Genomic DNA, 22,863 nt, shown 5'->3' on the forward strand with positions numbered 1-22,863 from the left:
GCGCATAAAATTGTCAGGTGCATAATTTAAAGGGTATCTAAATGGTATCCAAAAGATCACGTCTACCTAATTATATAACCTGAACATTTGAAATTGGCTTTTTATTTACACAATAGGTATTTATAGTATACTATAATACATATTAAAACAAGGATTATAACTATAAAAAAAAATAGTCGCAAAAGAAAAATCTAAGGCATTATCAATTAAATACCTATTTATATATATTATCATACAATTTTGAAGCTAATTTTTCTTCCTCGTCTAACTCTAAATTTAATTTATGTAAACACTGTTGATTTATTTTTACATTTTTTAGATCTTGTAAATGAATGGGCTTAGGAATCGTTTTATTTTTTATTTCTGAACAAAATTTATCCTCTATCAGCGAAATCATTATAGGTAGAGATTTGTAATCAGAGGTATCCGAACTTACTGGTTTGAAACTACTACTGGGTGTAGAGGCCATGCAGTTTTTATCCAACCACAACTTGCCAGAATTTTCTATGATTATTTTTTTATTAAAACTATATTTTTTGCAATTTATTGTCAATAGTGTAGGCTGACTACAAACAAAATTTTGTAAATTCTGTTATATACATATTACAAGTGGTCGGTGTTTTATAATTATTATTTAGTAGTTAAATTTCACAGTTCGGTTTATTCTTGTCTATGTTGTCTGTTTCGCAAATAAAAAAATTGTCTATTAATTTACAAACGCTTTTTATATCATTAATTTCTACATACGTATCTACTTTTAATTCGGCAATTAAATATTTATTGTACTGGATTAGATGCACAAATTGGTTGTTATTATTGAAAGGAATATATATTGGTAAAATATGGTACATGGTGTAATTTTCTATACTTATTGCATAAGGGTAATTTAATTTCAAATATTAACCTATCATTGATAATGAAACATTGTACTCCTAATATATTTAAAATATCATGAAACATCTTTAAATTTACAGGAATTTGCAAATCTTTAGGGATATATTGTAAAAATTATCTTATTATAAAAATAAGAAACTACATGTTCATTTTGTAGCCTTCTACTTAGTAGTATATGTAATATACTTTTTTTAGTTTTTTATAGGTACAACATTATATTTCATGTTATAATTACTAATAAAACAGTTAATGAATACAAACCATAAACTATATTAATATGGTAGTAATGGACCTCTTAATCTATAGTTTAGACATACAGAATTCTATGTAGCACAAAATATTTAATTTTTAAATTTCTTTGATAATTTTAAACAGAATAAATTGTTGATAATTATACAAAAAAAAACACTCAAGATAACCCCATTGATGGAGTGTACAATTAAATTTATTTTATTTTATGGACGTTTATTAGGTTTTTTTTTTAATATTAACAACGCTAAATATGAATTTATTTTCTTATAAAAAAAAACCCAGTTTATTTATTAGCGTTTTCATTTTATGTATTCATATTAATATAATTATTTATTTTTTATACTTACAGTTTTTTTATTTTAGGAATAACTATCACACTGTAATAAATACTGAATTGGCATTTTGTTCTTGACTTATTTATTTAAAACAATAGCAGATCTGGGATATTAGGTCCATAGATCTTTATCTCGGATACTTCGATAGCTCAAAGGGAAGTAGAGAGTCAAAGTAGATACCAAATAGTAAGTGTAATATTACTGGAATTAAATTTTCAAAAAATTTTATTTTTTAATACCTTACTACCCAAACTCCCATACTACCTAACTAGACCCAATTCAAGTGTTAGCCGACGAAAACTTGTCATTGCTGCACATCCTCGCCTCTAGTCAACATGCACCGTTAACTCTCACATAGGCGCTGCCGCAACACTGCCATTGAATTATCATACCACACAGTGTTCAGTGGTTATTAATTTTACAATTAAACCACTCTTATAAGGGAAAGTCTTTAACCTAACTATTGATGAGAACTCATATTGTTCATAAAAATGAGATAAGAGCTCAACTCAAACACACAACAACAATCCACAGCAGCAACCACGACGGCGTTTGTCGACAATCAACGGATGTAGTCAAGATAATTATTGTATTTTGTCTAACATATAAGATCATATTTTTCATTTTTTTATTTTCTAGGAACTAGGAAATAGAAATTAATAAAAAAAAAAACATATTTAAAACGTAATACATGAAGTTTTTATTCTTCTTGTACAACTGATGTCTTTTCTGACACATATAATCCATCCAAGAACTTACGGATATCCTTGTTTTTGACGGTTGTTGATTGTTGGATCAGTGCAGCTGAAAAAAAAAATTCACATTAATAAATAAACAAATTCACAAAAAAAAAATCAACTTTATTTAATTTAATGAACATAAAAAAATTAACGGTTTGAAATTATACCAAAGGACATCATAAAATTAACTCAGGCCAATCTATTTTGAACATTTATTTTGAAGAATGATTTGAAATCCAAAAATGTAAATAGTTAGGACCTGGTTTTTTCTTGTTCGTCATCAAATTTACTATGAATAAGTCAAAATACTTTTTCTATTTCATAAAGTCTTTTAGGTAGAAATGATGAAGGACTAGAATAAATCAAGGTGCTTTGCGCAACTATTGCATATGTTTCAGTTGCCAAGAATAATAGCATATTCAAAAAATTACTTAAAAACAATATATTGTTTCAGAAATTGCCAAAAAACTATTGACTATCACTATTTTCAACAAAACACATTTGGCTTGTTTCGGCAATACATAAGTTTGCCACAAAAAATTGCTTCAAAATAGGCTTTTGTGGGTAAACTACAAAATGCTATTTTGCAGCACACACCAATACGTCATTTTTTCATTCATAACACAAGCGTAAGAAAATGAAACATGGTAGTTTTAGTAAGAGGTGTTGAAATATGGTTTATAACAGTCTTAGAACACTCTAATTATTGATTACACATTTGTGATGCCAGTCTCGCATTCCCCTAGCTTTCATAGTCGTTTTTTCGGTACCTACTTGATAAGTTGATACTGATAACAATATTTAGTTTTTTTAAATGATCAACTTCAAATTGTCCAATAACTTTGAAAATTAAAATTCATAGCTTGTGACATTAATAGGTAAAGAAAAATAGTATTGTGATATCTTATATGAATTAATAACGATAACAGGATGCAGTATATTTCGACGCAGGTAATGTCATGGCACGTTGCAATAGGCGCAATCTTTAAATGGATGTAACTTTCAAACCTAATGAGAAGGGCCTAAATTTTTACAGATTTGTAATCAGCATGAGAAATATGCAACTTAAACAAAAAAAAGTGTCTGGTAAAGTAGATTTGTTCCTACTTAAATGTTATAGGTTAAACAAAACATAATCAGTCTGGTATCTGAGAACACCCATAAGACAATAAAATGGAGAACGAGCGATTCGAAACTCGGCAATGTGTGGTCTTTATTTATGGGTAGGTAACTGTCTAGAGAAAGAGACTACCATGCTCCTCTTAGGCGACTAAATTAGGTCTTAAACCTACTCACGGTCAATAATAACCATAAGACAAAAATAAAACCTAATCATTCAATTTGTTTACCTGATCTGGATACTTTTTCGATGTCATTTCCTTCAACAATTAATTCATCCTTTTGTTTAGAGTTGGCGACTGTAACACCTGGCGACATCCTCACACGTCGAATGTATTTTTCACCCAAGAAGTTCCTGATTTCAATGAGGGTGTTGTTTTCAGACGTAACACAGTTAATGGGGAAATGGGCATATACAGCTCTCATTTTATACAAGAAACCCTGTAATTAAACAAACATGTTTATAAAATATTAGAATGTTTTTTTTTTTTATAATTTATCTTTTTTACTTACTTTAGTAACACCCTTGATCATATTTTCGACGTGCGTACAAATAGTTCTCACAGCAGCCAATTCTTTTTTGGTGCCAAACCATTTTTCTACAGTCAACAGCTTAGGATTTTTAAGGTAGATATCTACTGCTAGATGCTTAAAATTCCTTTCTAATGATCCGCGAGGTCCCTTAACTGTAATAATTCTTCTATTAACGGTTACGTCAATTCCGTCAGGAATTTTAACTGATTGGTTAGCGTTGATGGTCCTCATCTGTAAAATATATCAAATACATTCAAAATAACACGATTTTTTCAATGAATGACAGCTAACTATTTTATTAGATGTTGTATGAAGTGTTTAGTCTTAACTGTAGAATATAAATAAACAATTTGAGTAAACAAAAATCAACAGTAAACATTAGTTAGTAGTTTGGTTTCGAAATTTCAAACAGTGACAATGTTTTGAGCAGTCTAGATAATTTACCTTTAAGACGTTAAAATTAATAAAGACCCTATTAACGTTTAGCAAAAAACAAACTAGGTAATGAATCTTAAGAAATAAAAGCAAATAAGGTCTTTTAGAGAGATGATTCTAAGCAATGGAAACCCCTATGGTAATCTGGTCAACTTTACCGCTAAGTCGAAATCCCATAAATCGAGTTATAACTATATTCGATTAGAAAATAAATGTCGTTAACTTAAAATTAAAATAAGCCTAAGCATTAATAAATAATAGTAATTAAATCAAAGGATTACCTTGGATGAAAATCCGAGTACACCATACAATTTTCACCAAAAATAAGAAGAACTGAAATTTGTTTTGGTACGCTTATGAGGTTAGAAATTAATCGTGTGCAGTGGACGTGGTATGCGGGGTTACACTTGGGTAGTAATTTCTATAAACGTGGTTGCGGTCACGTCTGACCTATCATCCAGCTTATCACTAAAAAACTTCTAATTGGCTGTTGGTATTCCGGTTATCAGTTAACACTTAACAGTTTACTGTTTAGTTTATAGTTTATAATTTTTATATTACAAAATAATTGTCGATTATACCCGATGCCGCATGCAATATACTTAAGTCTTAAACGGTTTCGGATGTATTAATAATTATTATTCGGCAACTACAAATACCTAAAAAAAAGTATTTTCGAATGACGATTACCCGATCGATTTACTTCACAGTGACTGTAAGTAATTAATTTATTACTTAGTATTTATTATAGTAAACATTTCTGACAAGTCGAACGTCGCTTACTTGCCGCGATGGCCGACATGAGTTCGTACCGCGATCAACATTTCAAAGGGTCTCGAGCAGAACTCGACCGAATGCTACGAACGTCCACTACAATGTATGTGGGCAACTTGGCATTTTACACTACCGAAGGTCAAATTTATGAACTGTTTTCCAAATGCGGGGATATCAAACGCATCGTCATGGGACTTGACAAATTTAAAAAAACGCCTTGCGGTTTCTGTTTTATTGAATACTACACGAGAGACGATGCTGACAATTGCATGCGCTACGTGAACGGCACCCGACTGGATGATCGCATCATTAGAACAGACTGGGATGCAGGATTTGTAGAAGGCCGACAATATGGTCGAGGAAAAACTGGTGGGCAAGTTCGAGACGAATACAGGACAGACTACGATATTGGTCGCGGTGGATATGGTAAAAACGCTCAACCAAAAGCTGACATGGTTATATTCGGAAGAAACAAGGATGCTCTCCCAATGGAATAATATCATACATTCGATTTTAATTAATTAATAAGTTTTATATGATGTAAATATATTTTTTTGCTTATAATTCAGTTTTGTAAATAAATAAATATTTTATATGTTATAGAAGTGTAATTGAATTCAACCTCAAAGGCATATTCTTATAATGTATTGTAACATTGGAGTGTGACATTTTTTGTTTACAAATGAACGATAATCAGTCGGATAATTTGAATTGTTGTGAGTACATTAACATGCATGAAGAAAAGTCTACTATAGTATCAGACATTTGTATCTGTCCACCATGTGGTAACTGCTGTTCAACGTAAATATATGACATTTTTAACAAATTAAGGCCTTATTTTGAACAACAATTTAATCATTCATACATTGAAAGGAACTGTTTAAACAGTTTAGTTATGTGTATATTTAAAATACTTGATAAAAGCTATTTAAAAAAAAATTTATATATTTTTGAATATTCTCAGTATATTTACTTAAAAGTTTTTTAAAAAGGTAATTGATTTCCGTGTACAGCTGATTTAGTTTAATGTTTCCCCACAGTATATACAACCAATTATTTTGAATTTAAGCCTTACATAATTTCAAAAAATAATTGCAACGCAAATTTCAAATTAACTTGCAAAAAGTTGTTTTACCCGTAATTACTAATTAGTACTATGAGATGTGTTAAACTGCATAAAATAGAATACTGTACATTTCAATGAAAAAATACATTTATTTTTATTTAAATGACAAGCAAGTAACTAGTATTTTACATCACATAGTTAGGGATATCAAATGTTATTCTTTTAAAAACATAGTACTAAATGCAAAAAAAAATGTTTCTATACTATTCACAACACTGCAAAAAGAAATGAAGACCCACTTTAGTTCATCGTAATTTTGAGAAAAACAAATTTTATTTTAAATAACTGAATAAACACTAAATATTACAAATTTGTGGGAAAATTTCTGAATACAGTTTACATACCTAAGTCTTCGTCATACAATAAAGTCCCCAATTCTCTACTAGATGGCACAACAATCTCAATTTCCGTAAAATGTGGTTCTTAGTTAAGTAACAAATGCTCACATTAAAAAATTATTCAAACCTATTCAATTATTATTTTCTTTAATTTACCAGACTATTTTGGAAATTTATTTTTATAACTAATAAATAGTTAATTAAATAATAAATAAGTACTGTCTAAACTCTGTTTTTTTTAATTAAAATACAAAATTGTATCAAATATTACAATTTTTACTCAATGTTTTTACATTGAGCAATATACATCAAGTATATAGTAATAATCATTTTTTCTTTAAATGTATTAAAAATAATTCCAATATTAAGTGTCATCGCTTGACCAAAAACTAACACAAATTATAACGGTAATGTTCAAAAAAGGCCATTACTCAAAATATGCATGGATTTTTTGTTTTTAATTTCTTTATAATATTTCAGTATTTTCAGATGTCCACCATCTAAGAAAATAGAAATTAATGTTATCGTTGCCAACATCCAAGATCGTTTTAGAATACCGTGGCATGGTGGAGCGCGACAAATATCTTTAGACTCTGCTGTTCCGTTAATTATTTTCCCAGCCGCTTTGTACATTGCTGCTCAAGGATTTTGGCCTACAATAATTTTGTTCCCATTGGTTACATTGTTTCTGTATTTCGTTCACCGGACTGTTCGAAAATTTAGAGTGCCTACGAAATTTTTCTACGTGTGGACACTGACTTCGGCATTTTTAGTGTTTATAATATTCCAGTTAATGGTCGTACCAATGTTGGACATTAACAACAACGAAAACATTGCAATTATAATCATAATGGCAGCGACCACAGTGTGTTTTTATTTTGCAAAAAAGAATGCAATTAAGTGTCATGTAAAACAAGAACTGGAAATGACCAATACCAATGGTACAGATGAAAATGTTGTTTTATTACACGAAGAAGGAACGTTATGCACAATGTGCAGACAACCTGTACCATCGCGGACGTATCATTGTTATGTGTGCAAGACATGTGTACTACATCAACATGTACATTCTTATTGGTTCGTTTCTGATTATATTTTTAAGTAAAACAACTAAGAAATTAATTAATCTTAGTTTATTTTTTAGGATAGACTGCTGTATCGGCAAATATAACAGAAAACCGTATATTTCAGGACTTCTATTGGGTACTGTTATGTTTACATTTTTGTCGAATCTTATTCTCACAACATTATGTCATCCCTTCAATGTTTTTGCGACAGTCATGTTGCCAGATGACTGCAGTGATGTTTATTTTGACATAATGTACGATAAACTTTCTATATAGGTCATCGTAATTAACAAAACAAAAAACTTATACCTTTTTTTTTTTTTTTTAATTTTAGGTATGGTATATGTTTTGTGACTGGGCTGTATTGTTTTGTCGTCGCTGGTTTATTGTTATGTATGTTTATAAATGATGTGATTTTAGTGTCGATGGATGTCACAAACCATGAATGGCAGGAGCGTTGCAAAGGAATAGATCGTCAATTTTTTTGGTCCAGACATATTTTAAGAAATGTAATGTTTAATTGGAAAACATTCATAAATAGCGTATGAAGTTATTTTACGAAAAATCATAAATACATTTCAATTAAATAATTGCAGTAATTTTCAAAACTTTATTTCATAAAAAAAACTATCTTAACAGAAAATAGTAGTGAATATAATATCAAAAATAACTTTGCCTTTAGGGGCATTATTATATTATAATCTATATTTAAACTTAGTTATTGTTTACTTTTTATGTTAATGTAAAATTTGAGTTATTTTTCATGTATTAGTCTAATAAACATTTGGTCTTAAATATCGGGTGGAATGAAATCTGGTAAAATTTCTTGCACCTTTTCATGCCATTTTCGTAGTCTGCCGTCTTTAAGTCTTTCCATGTAGACAATTTCTGGATATTTTCTCCAGTTATTAAAACAATGTCTCGTTATGACTCTAAAAAAGTAACGATTTAACATATTAGTCATTGCAAACTTATTAATTGTTTAAATACAGAGACCGGTACACATTGTCATTGTCTAAACACACTAATGTTTATAATGATAATCTAGATTTGTGTAGTTCTAAACAAAGTCCGTCACAGCACCGATTATAATAAAACTATCGAATTAATCTATATCATGTTTGCCATGAGGCTGGCTGTTTAATAATAAAACAACTTGTACAATTTATAAATTAAAATATTATTTTTTATTTATTATCAAAATTATTGATCGCTATGATAGGTTCATACTTCATATGTCACGACGTAACCATCAATACTTTTAACAGGTCAATTAGGATAAGCTACATTGTATATAGTTAAAATAATTGTTAATGTTTATTAGTGTATTGTAAGATGATTTTATTTTGTTGATATTATAATTTCAATGGAAAATACTTATTATTAGCAAGTTTTTAAGAGTTAGACAAAATTGCAAGTTTTTTCTGGTGCCGTTTGTTATTCTAAATGACTTAAATAATTAGTTCGGAGTATTTTAATTAAAGTTGGCCAAAAGAAATGGTACTTTGAGCCGATGAAATGTTATTTCCCGGGCTAATTTTTTTTCATAGACTACCAACAGGTACATATACCATATATTTGTCTGGTTTAATAGATTTGCAATAAGCAACAAATTAAAGCTGTATAGAACACGGCCTTTTAAACTGTCTATGTATAATGAAGCATGCCTAAATAACTGTTAAGTGGTTTTGAATTTGTAATTTGTTAGCAATACTATATTATTTTCACCTGTTATGATGTAATTCTGCTCTTAATATTTTCTTTTCCATTTGCTTTTGCATTTCTCTTGTGTAGTTGAGCCACTCTTGAAACCAACACTCTTGAATTTTAAAATTATTCCAGTCTTCGGCTACTTGTTCTTTTATTCTGTTATCTTCTAGAATCTAAAAACTCAAGTAATAAATTAATGTCCAAGTATAATAACTACAGTAAAAAACCACAAAAATACCAATTAAAAAAAAAAATCTTAGTTATTAAAAAGGTGTCATGTAAAATCTCACAATTATATTTAATTTTTTAGATAATATATCTAAGATACACCTAATTAAATTATGTATACTAATATATCTTATTTATTAATATTGTAAGCAATGCAAATTAACAAATATTGGAATTGTATTAATGTATTTAATCAGCAGCAAAACTTATGTTTTTTCAATATTCTAAATTTTTGAATACATTTAATTTAGACATATAAATAATAAATAATTATTGCACATTTTTAATACCTACTTAACAAAAAAGTAAGATCTAACTTCTTTGAAAAAGTTGAAGTTATTATCCATAAAATAACAATATAACAAAATTTTAGATTAAAGAGGATTTAATTTTATCATCATAATTCGAATAAAATTGCGCCTTTTTAATGTTTTAATGATTTAAGGGTAATATTAAAAATGTGGTTTAAAATTAAATTAATTTTGACACGTGTATGTGACCCGCGTTAACCCCAAGTATAATTATTATATAATATAATATTATGTTTGTAATCACCTTATAAAAAGCGTGGAAAGTTCTTCTCAATAGATTTTTCTTGTAATGTTGTTCGGAAATTTGGATTTGTTCGTTTATTACGTTGTTAGTGTAAAATCTCCATTTATTAAAAATCATCGCTACCGTTTTATAATCGTAGAAATCCGAAGCTCTCCGCATTTCCATTCGGACGTTGTTCAAATTGATTTTAAACGCATCCAAGCCCGTTTTTATTTTCAACTTGCGGTCAAATTCTGCAGCAACGCTAAGTTTTTCGCGCAAAACGTCTCTTTCCATTTGCTGTTTACATTCTTGGATTTTTTTCTGTCTCAAGTTTTCGCGGGCTTCGAATAACTTTTTGCGTTTCAATTCCATTTGTTCTCTCAGCGATTTTTCTTCCAGCTCTTCTTTCTTGCGACGTTCGTCTTGCTCCATCGCTCTACGCCTCTCTTTGATGCCTTCCCATTTGGCTTGGCGGTCCAAAGCTCTCAGTTGCATTCGATTCAAGATATCCGAAGTGCTTGGTATCATCGACGTGGACCTTCTCTTAAAGCTGTTTGTTGTTGTCTTTGGCTTGTTCTCGGCCATTCGATGTAACATTTTTTGATTTTCCAACATGGCTTTTTCGGATTCCAATTTCAACTGCTGTATTTTCAGCCGTTCGATTTCCTTTTGCTGTTTTTCCAGTAATTTCTTTTGGCTTTCAATTCTTGTCTGCTGACGGTCATGGGCAGTTTTGATTTGCTTAGCAACCCTACCATTACGGTGGTGTTCTTTGTTTGTCTTGGACTTTTTCATCGACTGTTTTTCGTTGAGTTTTTCTCGAATTTGTGTCAAGAACATATCTATTTTACTGCAATCTCTACTAGTAGTCTTATTCGACATTTTCTTTCTCACAACGTAATCTCTCCACTTTATCCAATATTTTTTCTGTAAATTCGTGTTGTACAACGTACACCCGTCTAATGAATTATTGCGATTTCTGTTTTTATACTTGATTGTCTCGAAAATCTTGTCATCATACTCGTGTGTGATGTATTGACTGCTCAAATTGACATTAGCCTGGTTAAAATTCACAATTGTTACATTATTCTGTATGATAAAATTGTTTACAGACAAATTATTATTTTGACAATATTCGTTTTTCGATAACACAGCATATTGGTTTCTGGCATCTAACATGTAATTTTCTTCTTCCAGATCAATGTCCAATGAATAATTTTGCTGTATTCGTCTGTAAAATATGAAGTATATATTGTCAATAATATAATATTACTCGAGTAAGTATAGATTTAAAAAAAAAAAATTAAATTGTTGCTATTCGCCACGAGGAAATTAATTAAGTGCAAACTGCACCCATGTTCTGCCTTTTAATTGCTGAGTTTTTTTTTTAAATCTGTTACAGTTTAAAATTTTAACGATTATAATAATAAGTATTTAGAGTAATGACTCATTACTATACAGTTTTTCGTCCACTTATTCCCAAATCCCTCCTAAAGGTCTGAACTCTAAGTACTACTCCTCTGTTGCTATTGGGAGTCTAACTGATGTTGACTGTGACTTAAATTACATAGCATGATATATACCTATAGTTATACACCACATGGTGCCTATAGATAGGTGATAGGTACCTGTTTATCTCTGAAATTACTTTAGCACATTCTCGCTTGATTAACCACCGGTGTTCTTCTTCGGTCTATATAAACAGTCGTTGATTAAAATTATACAAAAAAATATATTATTAAAAATCATATTTACCAAACATCTCTCTGAATTGTTCACGATTTTATCCAGCTGTTTTCTGCTAACTATACTATAATTTTCTAACATTTTCGCAGAAGTCTCGACCATGTCTGAATATGTGCATGAAGCATTTGCGACAACGCTATCGTTGCTGTTCAATGTCATTTTACTACTATCTAATGCGTTAGAAAAATTAATAATATAAACGCCGTAATCAGGATCAGTGTTTTTTTAAGCAGGTAAATATACAATTCTATAGCGACATGAAAGTTGCCTGCTACTGTTGTATGTCAGGGCCATAATATTATCACCATAGCAACCACCAACCACGTGTATAAATAGTATAGTGTAGACAGGGATAATTATAATATATATATACTGAGGTCTGAGTCTTCTGCATAACAGGGGAATTATTGAAATATTAAAAACTGAGAAATGATCAGTTTATAACGATTGATATATACCGATTCGGTTTTGTAATATTGAAACTTGCACGTACCTACGTTTTTATAGTTAGATAACAACATGATATAATATGCTGGACATTCCATACATTGTTATTATGTGGGTACTATGACATGGTCTTTCAGTTCACACATCCACATTTCTATAGACCGTGACTAATTTTGTTTTGTGTGTCTATTCAAGTTGTAGCAGTTCTTCGTCGTAGCCGACACCAACTATCTATACAGTCCATCTACATGTGCATAGCATTAGTAGGTATAATAATATGTCCCGTGTAACTACAGTTTTTAATTTTTTTTTTACTCACTTTGGTTACAGGAACATAATATAAGTTAGAAAGTAATAGGTTATCACCTATTACTTTCTAAAGGGATCTTATACCTTAAAAATATAAGTTAGACACACCCAACACCTAAGTTAATAATAATTATTATTTTATTAGTCTGTGTTGTGTTGTTGGAGCCCAACATAGTTAAATTTGTATCTATATAGTTCATACCGGTGTACACAAATAGGTACCCAACATTTTAGCACGTGTAGCACGTGTAGGCTGTAGCTAGAAATATAATTGAAATGTTTTTATGATTCAGTGCAAAGTTTAGAAAAAAACGCCTCGTTATTTAGTTAAGTTCTTGATAAATCGAAAAAAACAACTTGGTAAATCATTGTAATGCAATTGATTTTTTTTTAATTTTGACTTTTGAATGTTATATGCATTTTTATATGTATATTCAAATCAGATAATGTGGTATTGGTTTTTATAAATCGTCAAAGCAATATAATTTCTGTTGCTTTATTTACAAACCGATACAGTTTCACATAAGTAATCTTAATATTTTTTGCGTCTAGTATAAAAATATACTTTTTTAAATATTTGAAAAATGCACGTGCACATTTTTTTACTTATAGACTTACTTTTTAATTTTTGGACGCCCTCGGTTGTTTTCAATTCTCGACAATGTCTATTTAAAATAATTAAACCATCTAATTCGTTTTATATGTTTAACACATAATTGATAAAGTGCATAAGTGCCTAATAAATACATTTGAATTTCAAATAGTATTTATGTTAAGATTATTGGAGTAACTGTAATCAAATCAGGTGAATGTAAATGTATTTCATAAACATGTAAATTTATAATATACATAATTAAATACATTATGCATTTATCTATATTCTATAATTATTGCATTGATCAATAAATTGTACATTAAAAATACACAACCATTTTGAAAAATGTGAATTAATGTGCAAATGCAAAAACAAATAAATATATTTAACCGTTTAAAACTATTAGCTTTGATGCGAAAACTGTGAGTGCAACGGTTTTACAAAATTATTGATGTATGAACATTGTGTGAAAAATATGTTTTTATTATTTTAAAATAGTATACTATGACTAGGTATAATATAAATTAAAGTATTTCATGCAGGATGGTATAATTGACACAAAACTATTATATGTTTTCGACAACATTATACGGTAGATCATATTTTTAATTATGTTCAATAATTTAAACAGCTTAAGTAAATAATTTACATTTCCGAATTTATTCGACGACATCTGTTTTTCTAAAAACTGCAATCCTTTTTAATAAAAAATTTCATTTATTTCATTATAACTCGCTTTGAATATAAAAAAATTGTGTTAAAAATGTACACGATCGAACAGCGTCCATGTTTAAACTACATCGGCAAAATGCAAAAACACTTGATATTTTAACGGCAAGTAGTCTTTTAAGTTATTTAAATAGTTTTGGAATTCCCTAATGGATCTTTTTAACAATTCGTCCCAGTCGGTGACGGTAGGCAGTTGTTGTTCGTTGACGTTGATGCTGAGCCGATCGATTTTGCTCATGCCGGTACCGTTCAAGTCGTTTAAGATCCCGTTGGCCTTTGTCTTGACACTTGCTAAGATGTCTTTTATCTCGTAGGTGTCGAATTCGCTCAACCACTTGAATTCTGAAAAAATATCTACGAGGAAAACGTCTTTGAACGCCGTTAATTCCATTACGGCATAGATAATTATATTTATAAACTCTACGACGTTACTCGGAGACAGTCCGCCGGGTATAGATAACTTTTTTCCAAAAACATGCAGTACAACCGAAAGGTAACAATAAATTCTAGCATCTATAATGTTGATCAACAAGTGATGGTGGTCGAGACGACCGTACGGGTCGTGTATCCATTTGCGATTTCGCACAAATTCTCTGGTGATAACCATCTCGTCTTGATGTCTTTGTTTCGCCGTACTCCAGTCGACATTGGCTTCTGGTATTTGCCCAAACAACAACGGCTGTCCTTGGTCGTCCCAAAAGTGTTTAAGAAATAAAAATTCTATAGTTGCTTTGTAATCCGGGTTGGGTAAAACGCCCAAATACTGTCCGGAGTAGCTTAGATGACGAAACATCTTAATGTATGTTCTGGTGTTTTTCAAAACAAAGTCTGATTCAATCGCAGCCGAAGGTAGGTATTTTTCTGCCATACATTTCCTGATGAAATCTGAAACGCCTGTTTGCAGTTGGACGTCTTCGAACGGGTTTTCGTGGATAAAAGTTGTATTGTCTTCGAACTTGCCGATGGCAATGATTTTCAAAAAATAACTCCAAAGCCATTTGCCCGCTTTTAAATCTTCAAACGCTAACAGGAGAACCATAAGTTCGGCTTCCCGTTCAAGACGTTTTATATTATTATCCTCTTTATCAACGAAAGGTTTCCCTCTTTTTAACTCATCAACTAAGTTCTTCAAGTACGGTATGTTAGAATTTGCAATTACACAAAAACTACATCTGATGTCCTGAACTTTTTTCTCGAATTTAACCAGGCTTTTCATATGTAATTTGTAATCTTGAATATGGCGGTAGACCATAGGCACTGTCAGAACACTCCGGTATTCAGGTTTGATGGAAATTCGACGTTTGTTGAATGTATTACACTTTTGTACGATACTTACATAGTCTCCAGTAAATGATCTTAAAAATCGTACAGGATAAATCTGAAGAAATATATAAATTTTATATTATTAAAAATAAAGTACCTTCAATAATTTAGATTATTGTTAGAAAAGTTAATTTTTTCGTTTAATAACACATAATACATGTTATTAAACTATTCAAAATGAAAAATGTGACTTGGTCAGCCTTGTAACAATCTAACTATAATATATATCTAATGATTATTTGGCTTCAAAATAAAATGAACTTAATAACTTTCCTATTTACAAAAATGTTTAATATCAAAAAAACCAAAAGCTTTTTGCAGAGTTGGTAACAGTACTTATTATTCCGTATTATTTATCTATTTCATGTGGCTATCACTCTCCCCATCAGTTCTGCGTCTTGTGAATGCTCGTTTTTTGCTTTAAGAAAATAAAGATTTGGCTAAAGGTCTCAATAAGACAAGACAGACTTACAGATTTGCCAATATTATAAATAGCAAAAAATATGACACATTTTCAGAACAAGCAAAGCGTAATACTCTTGTATGAAATACCTGTATAAGTTCTGTAATATTGCATACATTTTTATTTTATTTTTTGTTACAAAATAAAAATGCTAATAAGCTAAAGTGTTAAATGTTAAATTAATAAAACAACATACCTGCTCGAAGAATATTAACCTCATTACTTTAAATTTAAATACATGGAAAATGCAGAGCTTAAGCGTTTATTTAAAAGTGACTTTATCAGTTTTAGTTAGAATAATTTCTGTTGGCCTGTGATCTCCCCGTCCCCACTATGCCCCGCCCTGCTGTACTGGCTTTTTTTATTATAATGTCTGAAAATTTATTATTAAGACTACAAATGAATAGAAACACCTCATTTGTACAAACAAATATTCTTAGTTGTATGTATATTTTTACAAAACAACATGGTACTTTTATATATATATATTTTTAGAAGCTTTTTTTTTATTATTACAAAACATTTTAAAGTAAAAAATTAATTTGTATAATGTACAACTGCTATCAACAGCAAAAAATGAGCACGAAATAAATTCACAGATAAATTATAGTGTTAAATCAATTCTTACCCGGAGGTCTACTGATTCAGTTGTTTTTATATTTAACGTTATAGTAAAAAAACATAGCAAAAATGTACAAATGTTGGCAGTCATTGCTATTTTTTTAAATTTCTAATTAATAGTAAAAATAAGTCTTTCGCAAGATATGGTGTAACTAATACTAAACTGTTATACTCGCAAGACGTTAAGCGTTTGCTAAAGTTTTGATTGTGTTAAATTGTAAAAAAGCCTAAGTAAATAATTTTATACGAAAACATTGGTATGAACAAATGATATTTTTTGGTTTTTCAACTTGTATAATGATCATACTTTATCTAAAAAATGTTTTATACTGTTTTTTTAAAAGTTGCAATTCTTTTTAATAAAACATTTTCATTTATATCATTATAACTAGATTTGAATATAAAAAATTGTTTTAAAATTTAAACGTATGGATCAGCGGCCATATTTAAACTACATCGGCAAAATGCAAAAACACTTGATATTGTAACGGCAAGTAGCCTTTTAAGTTGTTTAAATAGATTTCAAATTCCCTAATGGATCTTTTTAACAATTCGTCCCAGTCGGTGACGGTAGGCAGTTGTTGTTCGTTGACGTTGATGCTGAGCCGATCGATTTTGCTCATGCCGGTACCGTTCAAGTCGTTTAAGATCCCGTTGGCCTTTGTCTTGACACTTGCTAAGATGTCTTTTATCTTGTAGGTGTTGAATTCGCTCAACCACTTGAATTCTGATAAAATGTCCGCAAGAAAATCATCTTTGAACGCCGTTAATTCCATTGCGATATCGATAATATTATTTATATATACTTTTACGATTCTCGGAGACAGTCCGCCGGGTATGGATAATTTTTTCCCAAAAACATGCAGTACAACCGAAAGGTAACAATAAATTCTAGCATCTATAATGTTGATCAACAAGTGATGGTGGTTGAGGCGACCGTACGGGTTGTGTATCCATTTGCGATTTCGCACAAATTCTCTGGTGATAACCACCTCTTCTTGATGTCTTTGTTTCGTCATACTCCAGTCGACATTGGCTTCTGGTATTTGCCCAAACAACAACAGCTGTCCTTGGTCGTCCCAAAAGTGTTTAAGAAATAAAAATTCTATAGTTGTATTGTAATCCGGGTTTGGTATAACGCCCAAATACTGTCCGGAATCGCTAAGATGGCGGAATATCTTTATATACGTTCTCGTGTTATTCAAAACAAAATCAGATTCAATCGCAGCCGAAGGTAGGTATTTTTCGGCCATACACTTCCTGATGAAATCTGAAATGCCGGATTGCAATTGGACGTCTTCGAACGGGTTTTCTTGGATAAAAGTTGTATTGTCTTCGAACTTGCTGATGGCAATGATTTTCAAAAAATAACTCCAAAGCCATTTGCCCGTTTTGAAATCTTCAAACACTAACAGGAGACCCATAAGTTCGGCTTCCCGTTCAAGACGTTTTATATTATCCTCTTTATCAACAAAAGGTTCCCCTCTTTTTAACTCATCAACTAAGTTCTTCAAGTACGGTATGTTTGAATTTGCAATTACACAAAAACTACATCTGATGTCCTGAACTTTTTTCTCGAATTTAACCAGGCTTTTCATATGTAAGTTGTAATCTCGAATATCGCGGTAGGTCCTAGGCATAGGCCCTGACAGAATTCTCAGGTATTTAGGTTTGAGGGAAATTCGACGTTTGTTGAATGTTTTACACTTTTGTACGATACTTACATAGTCTTCATAAAATGGTCTTAAAAATCGTACAGGATAAATCTGAAGAAATATAAAGATTTTATATAATTAAAAATAAAGTACCTACAATAATTTGAATTATTGTTAAAAAAGTTGATTTTTTCGTTTAATAACACATATTACATGTTATTAAACTATTCAAAATGAAAAATGTAACTTGGTCAGCCTTGTAACAATCTAACTATAATATATATCTAATGATTTTTTGGCTTCAAAATAAAATGAACATAATAACTTTTCTGTTTTTGTATTAAACCTCTGCTTGAATGAATAGAAAGAATGGATATAAACACCCCATTTGTACAAAAAAATATTCTTAGTTGTATGTGTATTTTTACAAAATAACACAGTACTTTTATATATATATATTTTTAGAAGCTTTTTTTTTATTATTACAAAACATTTTAAAGTAAAAAATTAATTTGTATAATGTACAACTGCTATGAACAGCAAAATATGAGCACGAAATAAATTCACAGATAAATTATAGTGTTAAATCAATTCTTACCCGGAGGTCTACTGATTCAGTTGTTTTTATATTTAACGTTATATTAAAAAAACATAGCAAAAAAGCACCAATGTTGACAACCATTGCTATTTTTTTAAATTTCTAATTAATAGTAAAAATTAGTCTTTCGCAAGATATGGTGTAACTAATACTAAACTGTTATACTCGCAAGACGTTAAGCGTTTGCTAAAGTTTTGATTGTGTTAAATTGTAAAAAAGCCTAAGTAAATAATTTTATACGAAAACATTGGTATGAACAAATGATATTTTTTGGTTTTTCAACTTGTTTATTGATCATACATTATCTAAAAAATGATTTATACTGTTTTTTTTAAAGTTGCAATTCTTTTTAATAAAACATTTACATTTATTTCATTATAACTAGATTTGAATACAAAAAATTGTGTTAAAATGTATACATATCGAGCAGCGGCCATATTTAAACTACATCGGCAAAATGCAAAAACACTTTATATTTTAACGGCAAAAAGCCTATTAAGATGATTAAATAGCTTTCAAATTCACTAATGGATCTTAATAATAATTCATCCCAGTCGTTGACGGTAGACAGTTGCTGTTCGTTGATAATGAGCCGGTCGATTTTGCTCATGCCGGTACCGTTCAAGTCGTTTAAGATCCCGTTGGCCTTTGTCTTGACACTTGCTAAGATGTCTTTTATCTCGTAGGTGTTGAAAGCAATCAACCACTTGAATTCTGATAAAAAATCCGCAAGAAAATCATCTTTGAACGCCGTTAATTCCATTGCGATATCGATAATATTATTTATATATACTTCGACGATTCTCGGAGGCAGTCCGCCGGGTATGGATAATTTTTTCCCAAAAACATGCAGTACAACCGAAAGGTAACAATAAATTCTAGCATCTATAATGTTGATCAACAAGTGATGGTGGTTGAGGCGACCGTACGGGTTGTGTATCCATTTGCGATTTCGCACAAATTCTCTGGTGATAACCACCTCTTCTTGATGTCTTTGTTTCGTCATACTCCAGTCGACATTGGCTTCTGGTATTTGCCCAAACAACAACAGCTGTCCTCGGTCGTCCCAAAAGTGTTTAAGAAATAAAAATTCTATAGTTGCATTGTAATCCGGGTTGGGTAAAACGCCCAAATACTGTCCGGAGTAGCTAAGATGACGGAACATCTTTATGTATGTTCTGGTGTTTTTCAAAACAAAGTCAGATTCCATAGCAGCCGAAGGTAGGTATTTTTCTGCCATACATTTCCTGATGAAATCTGAAATGCCGGATTGCAATTGGACGTCTTCGAACGGGTTTTCTTGGATAAAAGTTGTATTGTCTTCGAACTTGCCGATGGCAATGATTTTCAAAAAATAACTCCAAAGCCATTTGCCCGTTTTTAAATTTTCAAACACTAACAGGAGACCCATAAGTTCGGCTTCCCGTTCAAGACGTTTTATATTATCCTCTTTATCAACGAAAGGTTCCCCTCTTTTTAACTTATCAACTAAGTTCTTCAAGTACGGTATGTTTGAATTTGCAATTACACAAAAACTACATCTGATGTCCTGAACTTTTTTCTCGAATTTAACCAGGCTTTTCTTATGTAAGTTGTAATCTCGAATATCGCGGTAGGTCCTAGGCATAGGCCCTGACAGACTTCTCTGGTATTCAGGTTTGATGGAAATTCGACGTTTGTTAAATGTTATACACTTTTGTACGATACTTACATAGTCTTCAGTAAATGATTTTCTCAAAAATCGTATAGGATAAATCTATAAAAATATATAAATTTTATATAACTAAAAATAAAGAAACTTCAATAATTTAGATATTTGTTTAATGAAACATAATATGTATGTGTGTTATTAAACTATTTAAAAACAAAAATGAACAATTTACCTATTTTTCAACTTAAAATTTTGATGCTTTATAACTTTTTTTTTAAATATTATCGTTATATTATATTTTATCTGAGAACCATAGGCGCTATTGGGAGGCTTATTATTATTTTAATTTTTAATACTTTTCCTGTCTTATGTTTAAAATAAAAAAAACCAAAAGCTTTTTGCAGAGTTGGTAACAGTACTTATTATTCCGTATTATTTATCTATTTCATGTGGCTATCACTCTTCCCATCAGTTCTGCGTTTTGTGAACACTCGTTTTTTGCTTTAAGAACATAAAGATTTGGCCAAGGGTTTGAATGAGACCAGACAGACTTACAGATTTGCCAATATTATAAATAGCAAAAAATATGACACATTTTCAGAACAAGCAAAGCGTAATACTCTTGTATGAAATACCTGTATAAGTTCTGTAATATTGCATACATTTTTATTTTATTTTTTGTTACAAAATAGAAATGCTAATAAGCTAAAGTGTTAAATGTTAAATTAATAAAACAACATACCCGCTCGAAGAATATTAACCTCATTACTTTAAATTTAAATACATGGAAAATGCAGAGCTTAAGCGTTTATTTAAAAGTGACTTTGTCAGTTTTAGTTAGAATAATTTCTGTTGGCCTGTGATCTCCCCGTCCCTACTATGCCCCGCCCTGCTGTACTGGCTTTTTTTATTATAATGTCTGAACATTTATTATTAAGACTACAAATGAATAGAAACACCCCATTTGTACAAAAAAATATTATTAGTTGTATGTGTATTTTTACAAAATAACACAGTACTTTTATATATATATTTTTAGAAGCTTTTTTTTTATTATTACAAAACATTTTAACGTAAAAAAATAATTTGTATAATGTGCAGCTGCTAGTAACCGCAAAATATGAGAACGAAATTATTTCACAGAAAAATTATAGTTTTAAATAAATTCTCACCCGGTGGTCTACTGACTCGATTGTTTTTATACTTGACGTTATAATAAAACAACATAGCATAAATGCACAAACGCTGGCAATCATTGTTATTTTTTTAACTTTTAATTTATAGTAAAAATAAATCTTTCGCAAGATATGGTGTAACTAATACTAAACTGTTATACTCGCAAGACGTTAAGCGTTTGCTAAAGTTTTCATTGTGTTAAATTGTAAAAACTATAAGTAAATCATTGTATACGAAAATGTTTGTATGAACAAATGATGTTATTTGGTTTTTCAACGTATATAATATATACTATATATTGATCATACTTTATCTTTATTATGTTTTATACAAATTTTTACAATTCGACGAAAAAAAGTTATTCTCATAACAAAGCCGTTATTTTACTCTCAAATAAATGTTCATATTTTGGTTGTTTTTTCGGTTACATACATCACATACAGAACTCGAGAATAAGGATAGTTACTCAATCTGGGATACCTGATATTTAAAAATTCATTCAAGTTAGAAAAGAATACTATTTATTAAAAGAAATCATTTGTGTCTAGGGTACATTTATTGTCTAGTTTTGTTCTGACTTCTGAAAACAGTTCCCCAAATTCTATATTGACTCTACTGCTACACTTTATAGTAGTACTGTCACTTTAAAAAGCATATCTCATATTATAAAGTTGCAAAATAAATAATATACTACAAGCACAATATAATTGTAAATGTCTATAACCGATTAGAAAAGCAACAGCACTGCGATAACCACAAACCGACTACTCGAGAAATATCAATAATGTCTATAAGTAATTACTAATTTATCAAAAATAAATACACAATGATAATGTAGTGATTTAAGGCGATAGGTATCTTAATTTCTTATTTTCCCCATTTATAAATTTTAACCTGAAAGTTCCCTGCTATCTACCATCACAAGTCTACCTCCACTTATCTTTTATTGCTGGTGTTTTTTTATGATGTTTGACTTTCGCCATGTATATATTATAATTTTTAACGAAAATTAGATTATTTTGACTGAGGTCAAACAACTGTTAAAATGTTAATATTCCTAAAATAGGAATATTAACATTTTATCGGTTGTATCATGCTTTGTTTTGCTAGAATTACTGCACTTAATTGCGGTTATGACTCTCGCTGAAAATTTATACTTTTTCCACTGCTCTGAGAAAATTTTTTTTTTTTAATTACCAAACAATTGAAAATTTATTAGATGTATTGACCATTCGGTTGTATGCTTAATTATATTATTTTTTTTGGTCGTTGTGCGTAATTTTTGCTATTCGAATAATGCGATGTGTGTGATTTTCTGGTTTCTAACTATAGAGGTCAATGCATGAAGAGCAAACGAGTTTTGTGTAGTGTGCACGTCCATATATACATTTTTTCTCCAACAAAAAAATAACCTAACCGCGACGGATGTGCTTTGCTTAATATCTACACACACGTTGTTAG

At 30.2% G+C, this 22,863-nt stretch overlaps 4 protein-coding genes across 5 annotated transcripts; 2 read left to right on the forward strand and 2 right to left on the reverse strand.

Moving 5' to 3' along the window:
* Positions 1-2,157: 2,157 nt before the first annotated feature.
* On the reverse strand, positions 2,158-4,732 carry LOC126838016 (60S ribosomal protein L9). Of its 2 annotated transcripts, none has more exons than XM_050572089.1 (4): positions 4,591-4,732; positions 3,854-4,105; positions 3,571-3,781; positions 2,158-2,285 (listed from the first exon to the last, which is right to left on the reverse strand). In XM_050572089.1, the coding sequence occupies exons 2-4, from the start codon at positions 4,103-4,105 to the stop codon at positions 2,182-2,184; spliced, it is 567 nt and encodes a 188-aa protein (XP_050428046.1). In that variant the 5' UTR covers positions 4,591-4,732; the 3' UTR covers positions 2,158-2,181. The 2 variants fall into 2 exon arrangements, with proteins under 2 accessions (XP_050428046.1, XP_050428047.1); XM_050572090.1 differs by lacking the exon at positions 4,591-4,732 and adding an exon at positions 4,319-4,435.
* Positions 4,733-4,823: 91 nt separating this feature from the next.
* Positions 4,824-8,990, forward strand: LOC126838015 (palmitoyltransferase ZDHHC23-B). Its single transcript, XM_050572087.1, has 5 exons — positions 4,824-5,024; positions 5,687-5,884; positions 7,028-7,624; positions 7,692-7,868; positions 7,949-8,990. The coding sequence occupies exons 2-5, from the start codon at positions 5,766-5,768 to the stop codon at positions 8,160-8,162; spliced, it is 1,107 nt and encodes a 368-aa protein (XP_050428044.1). The 5' UTR covers positions 4,824-5,024; positions 5,687-5,765; the 3' UTR covers positions 8,163-8,990.
* On the forward strand, positions 5,077-5,661 carry LOC126838017 (nuclear cap-binding protein subunit 2-like). The gene has a single exon (XM_050572091.1). It carries the CDS (start codon positions 5,101-5,103, stop codon positions 5,578-5,580), a length of 480 nt encoding a protein of 159 aa, XP_050428048.1. The 5' UTR covers positions 5,077-5,100; the 3' UTR covers positions 5,581-5,661.
* LOC126838014 (coiled-coil domain-containing protein 191) lies at positions 8,303-12,223 on the reverse strand. The gene is made up of 5 exons (XM_050572086.1): positions 11,845-12,223; positions 11,718-11,782; positions 10,108-11,320; positions 9,343-9,497; positions 8,303-8,546 (listed from the first exon to the last, which is right to left on the reverse strand). The coding sequence occupies exons 1-5, from the start codon at positions 11,992-11,994 to the stop codon at positions 8,405-8,407; spliced, it is 1,725 nt and encodes a 574-aa protein (XP_050428043.1). The 5' UTR covers positions 11,995-12,223; the 3' UTR covers positions 8,303-8,404.
* Positions 12,224-22,863: the final 10,640 nt, after the last annotated feature.

The sequence above is a fragment of the Adelges cooleyi genome, unplaced genomic scaffold (genome assembly GCF_023614345.1).
Source record: "Adelges cooleyi isolate 19-005CV unplaced genomic scaffold, UGA_ACOO_1.1 ACOO_flye_CR_arks_rails_tigmint_CR_PRNA_30, whole genome shotgun sequence".
Taxonomy (NCBI): domain Eukaryota; kingdom Metazoa; phylum Arthropoda; class Insecta; order Hemiptera; family Adelgidae; genus Adelges; species Adelges cooleyi.

What these genes read in the sequence shown, in the direction of transcription:
- LOC126838015 (XM_050572087.1), top strand. Translation starts at nt 5,766, where the DNA reads ATGAACGATAATCAGTCGGATAATTTGAATTGTTGTGAGTACATTAAC. An exon ending in TGTGGTAACTGCTGTTCAAC is followed by an intron (nt 5,885 to 7,027) that starts GTAAATATATGA and finishes ATAATATTTCAG; the next exon opens with TATTTTCAGATGTCCACCAT. An exon ending in CAACATGTACATTCTTATTG is followed by an intron (nt 7,625 to 7,691) that starts GTTCGTTTCTGA and finishes TTTATTTTTTAG; the next exon opens with GATAGACTGCTGTATCGGCA.
- LOC126838017 (XM_050572091.1), top strand. Translation starts at nt 5,101, where the DNA reads ATGGCCGACATGAGTTCGTACCGCGATCAACATTTCAAAGGGTCTCGA.
- LOC126838016 (XM_050572089.1), bottom strand. Translation starts at nt 4,105, where the DNA reads ATGAGGACCATCAACGCTAACCAATCAGTTAAAATTCCTGACGGAATT. An exon ending in TGATCAAGGGTGTTACTAAA is followed by an intron (nt 3,782 to 3,853) that starts GTAAGTAAAAAA and finishes GTTTAATTACAG; the next exon opens with GGTTTCTTGTATAAAATGAG. An exon ending in CGAAAAAGTATCCAGATCAG is followed by an intron (nt 2,286 to 3,570) that starts GTAAACAAATTG and finishes TTTTTTTTTCAG; the next exon opens with CTGCACTGATCCAACAATCA.
- LOC126838014 (XM_050572086.1), bottom strand. Translation starts at nt 11,994, where the DNA reads ATGACATTGAACAGCAACGATAGCGTTGTCGCAAATGCTTCATGCACA. An exon ending in ACAATTCAGAGAGATGTTTG is followed by an intron (nt 11,783 to 11,844) that starts GTAAATATGATT and finishes CTGTTTATATAG; the next exon opens with ACCGAAGAAGAACACCGGTG. An exon ending in GTAATTTCAGAGATAAACAG is followed by an intron (nt 11,321 to 11,717) that starts GTACCTATCACC and finishes CATATTTTACAG; the next exon opens with ACGAATACAGCAAAATTATT.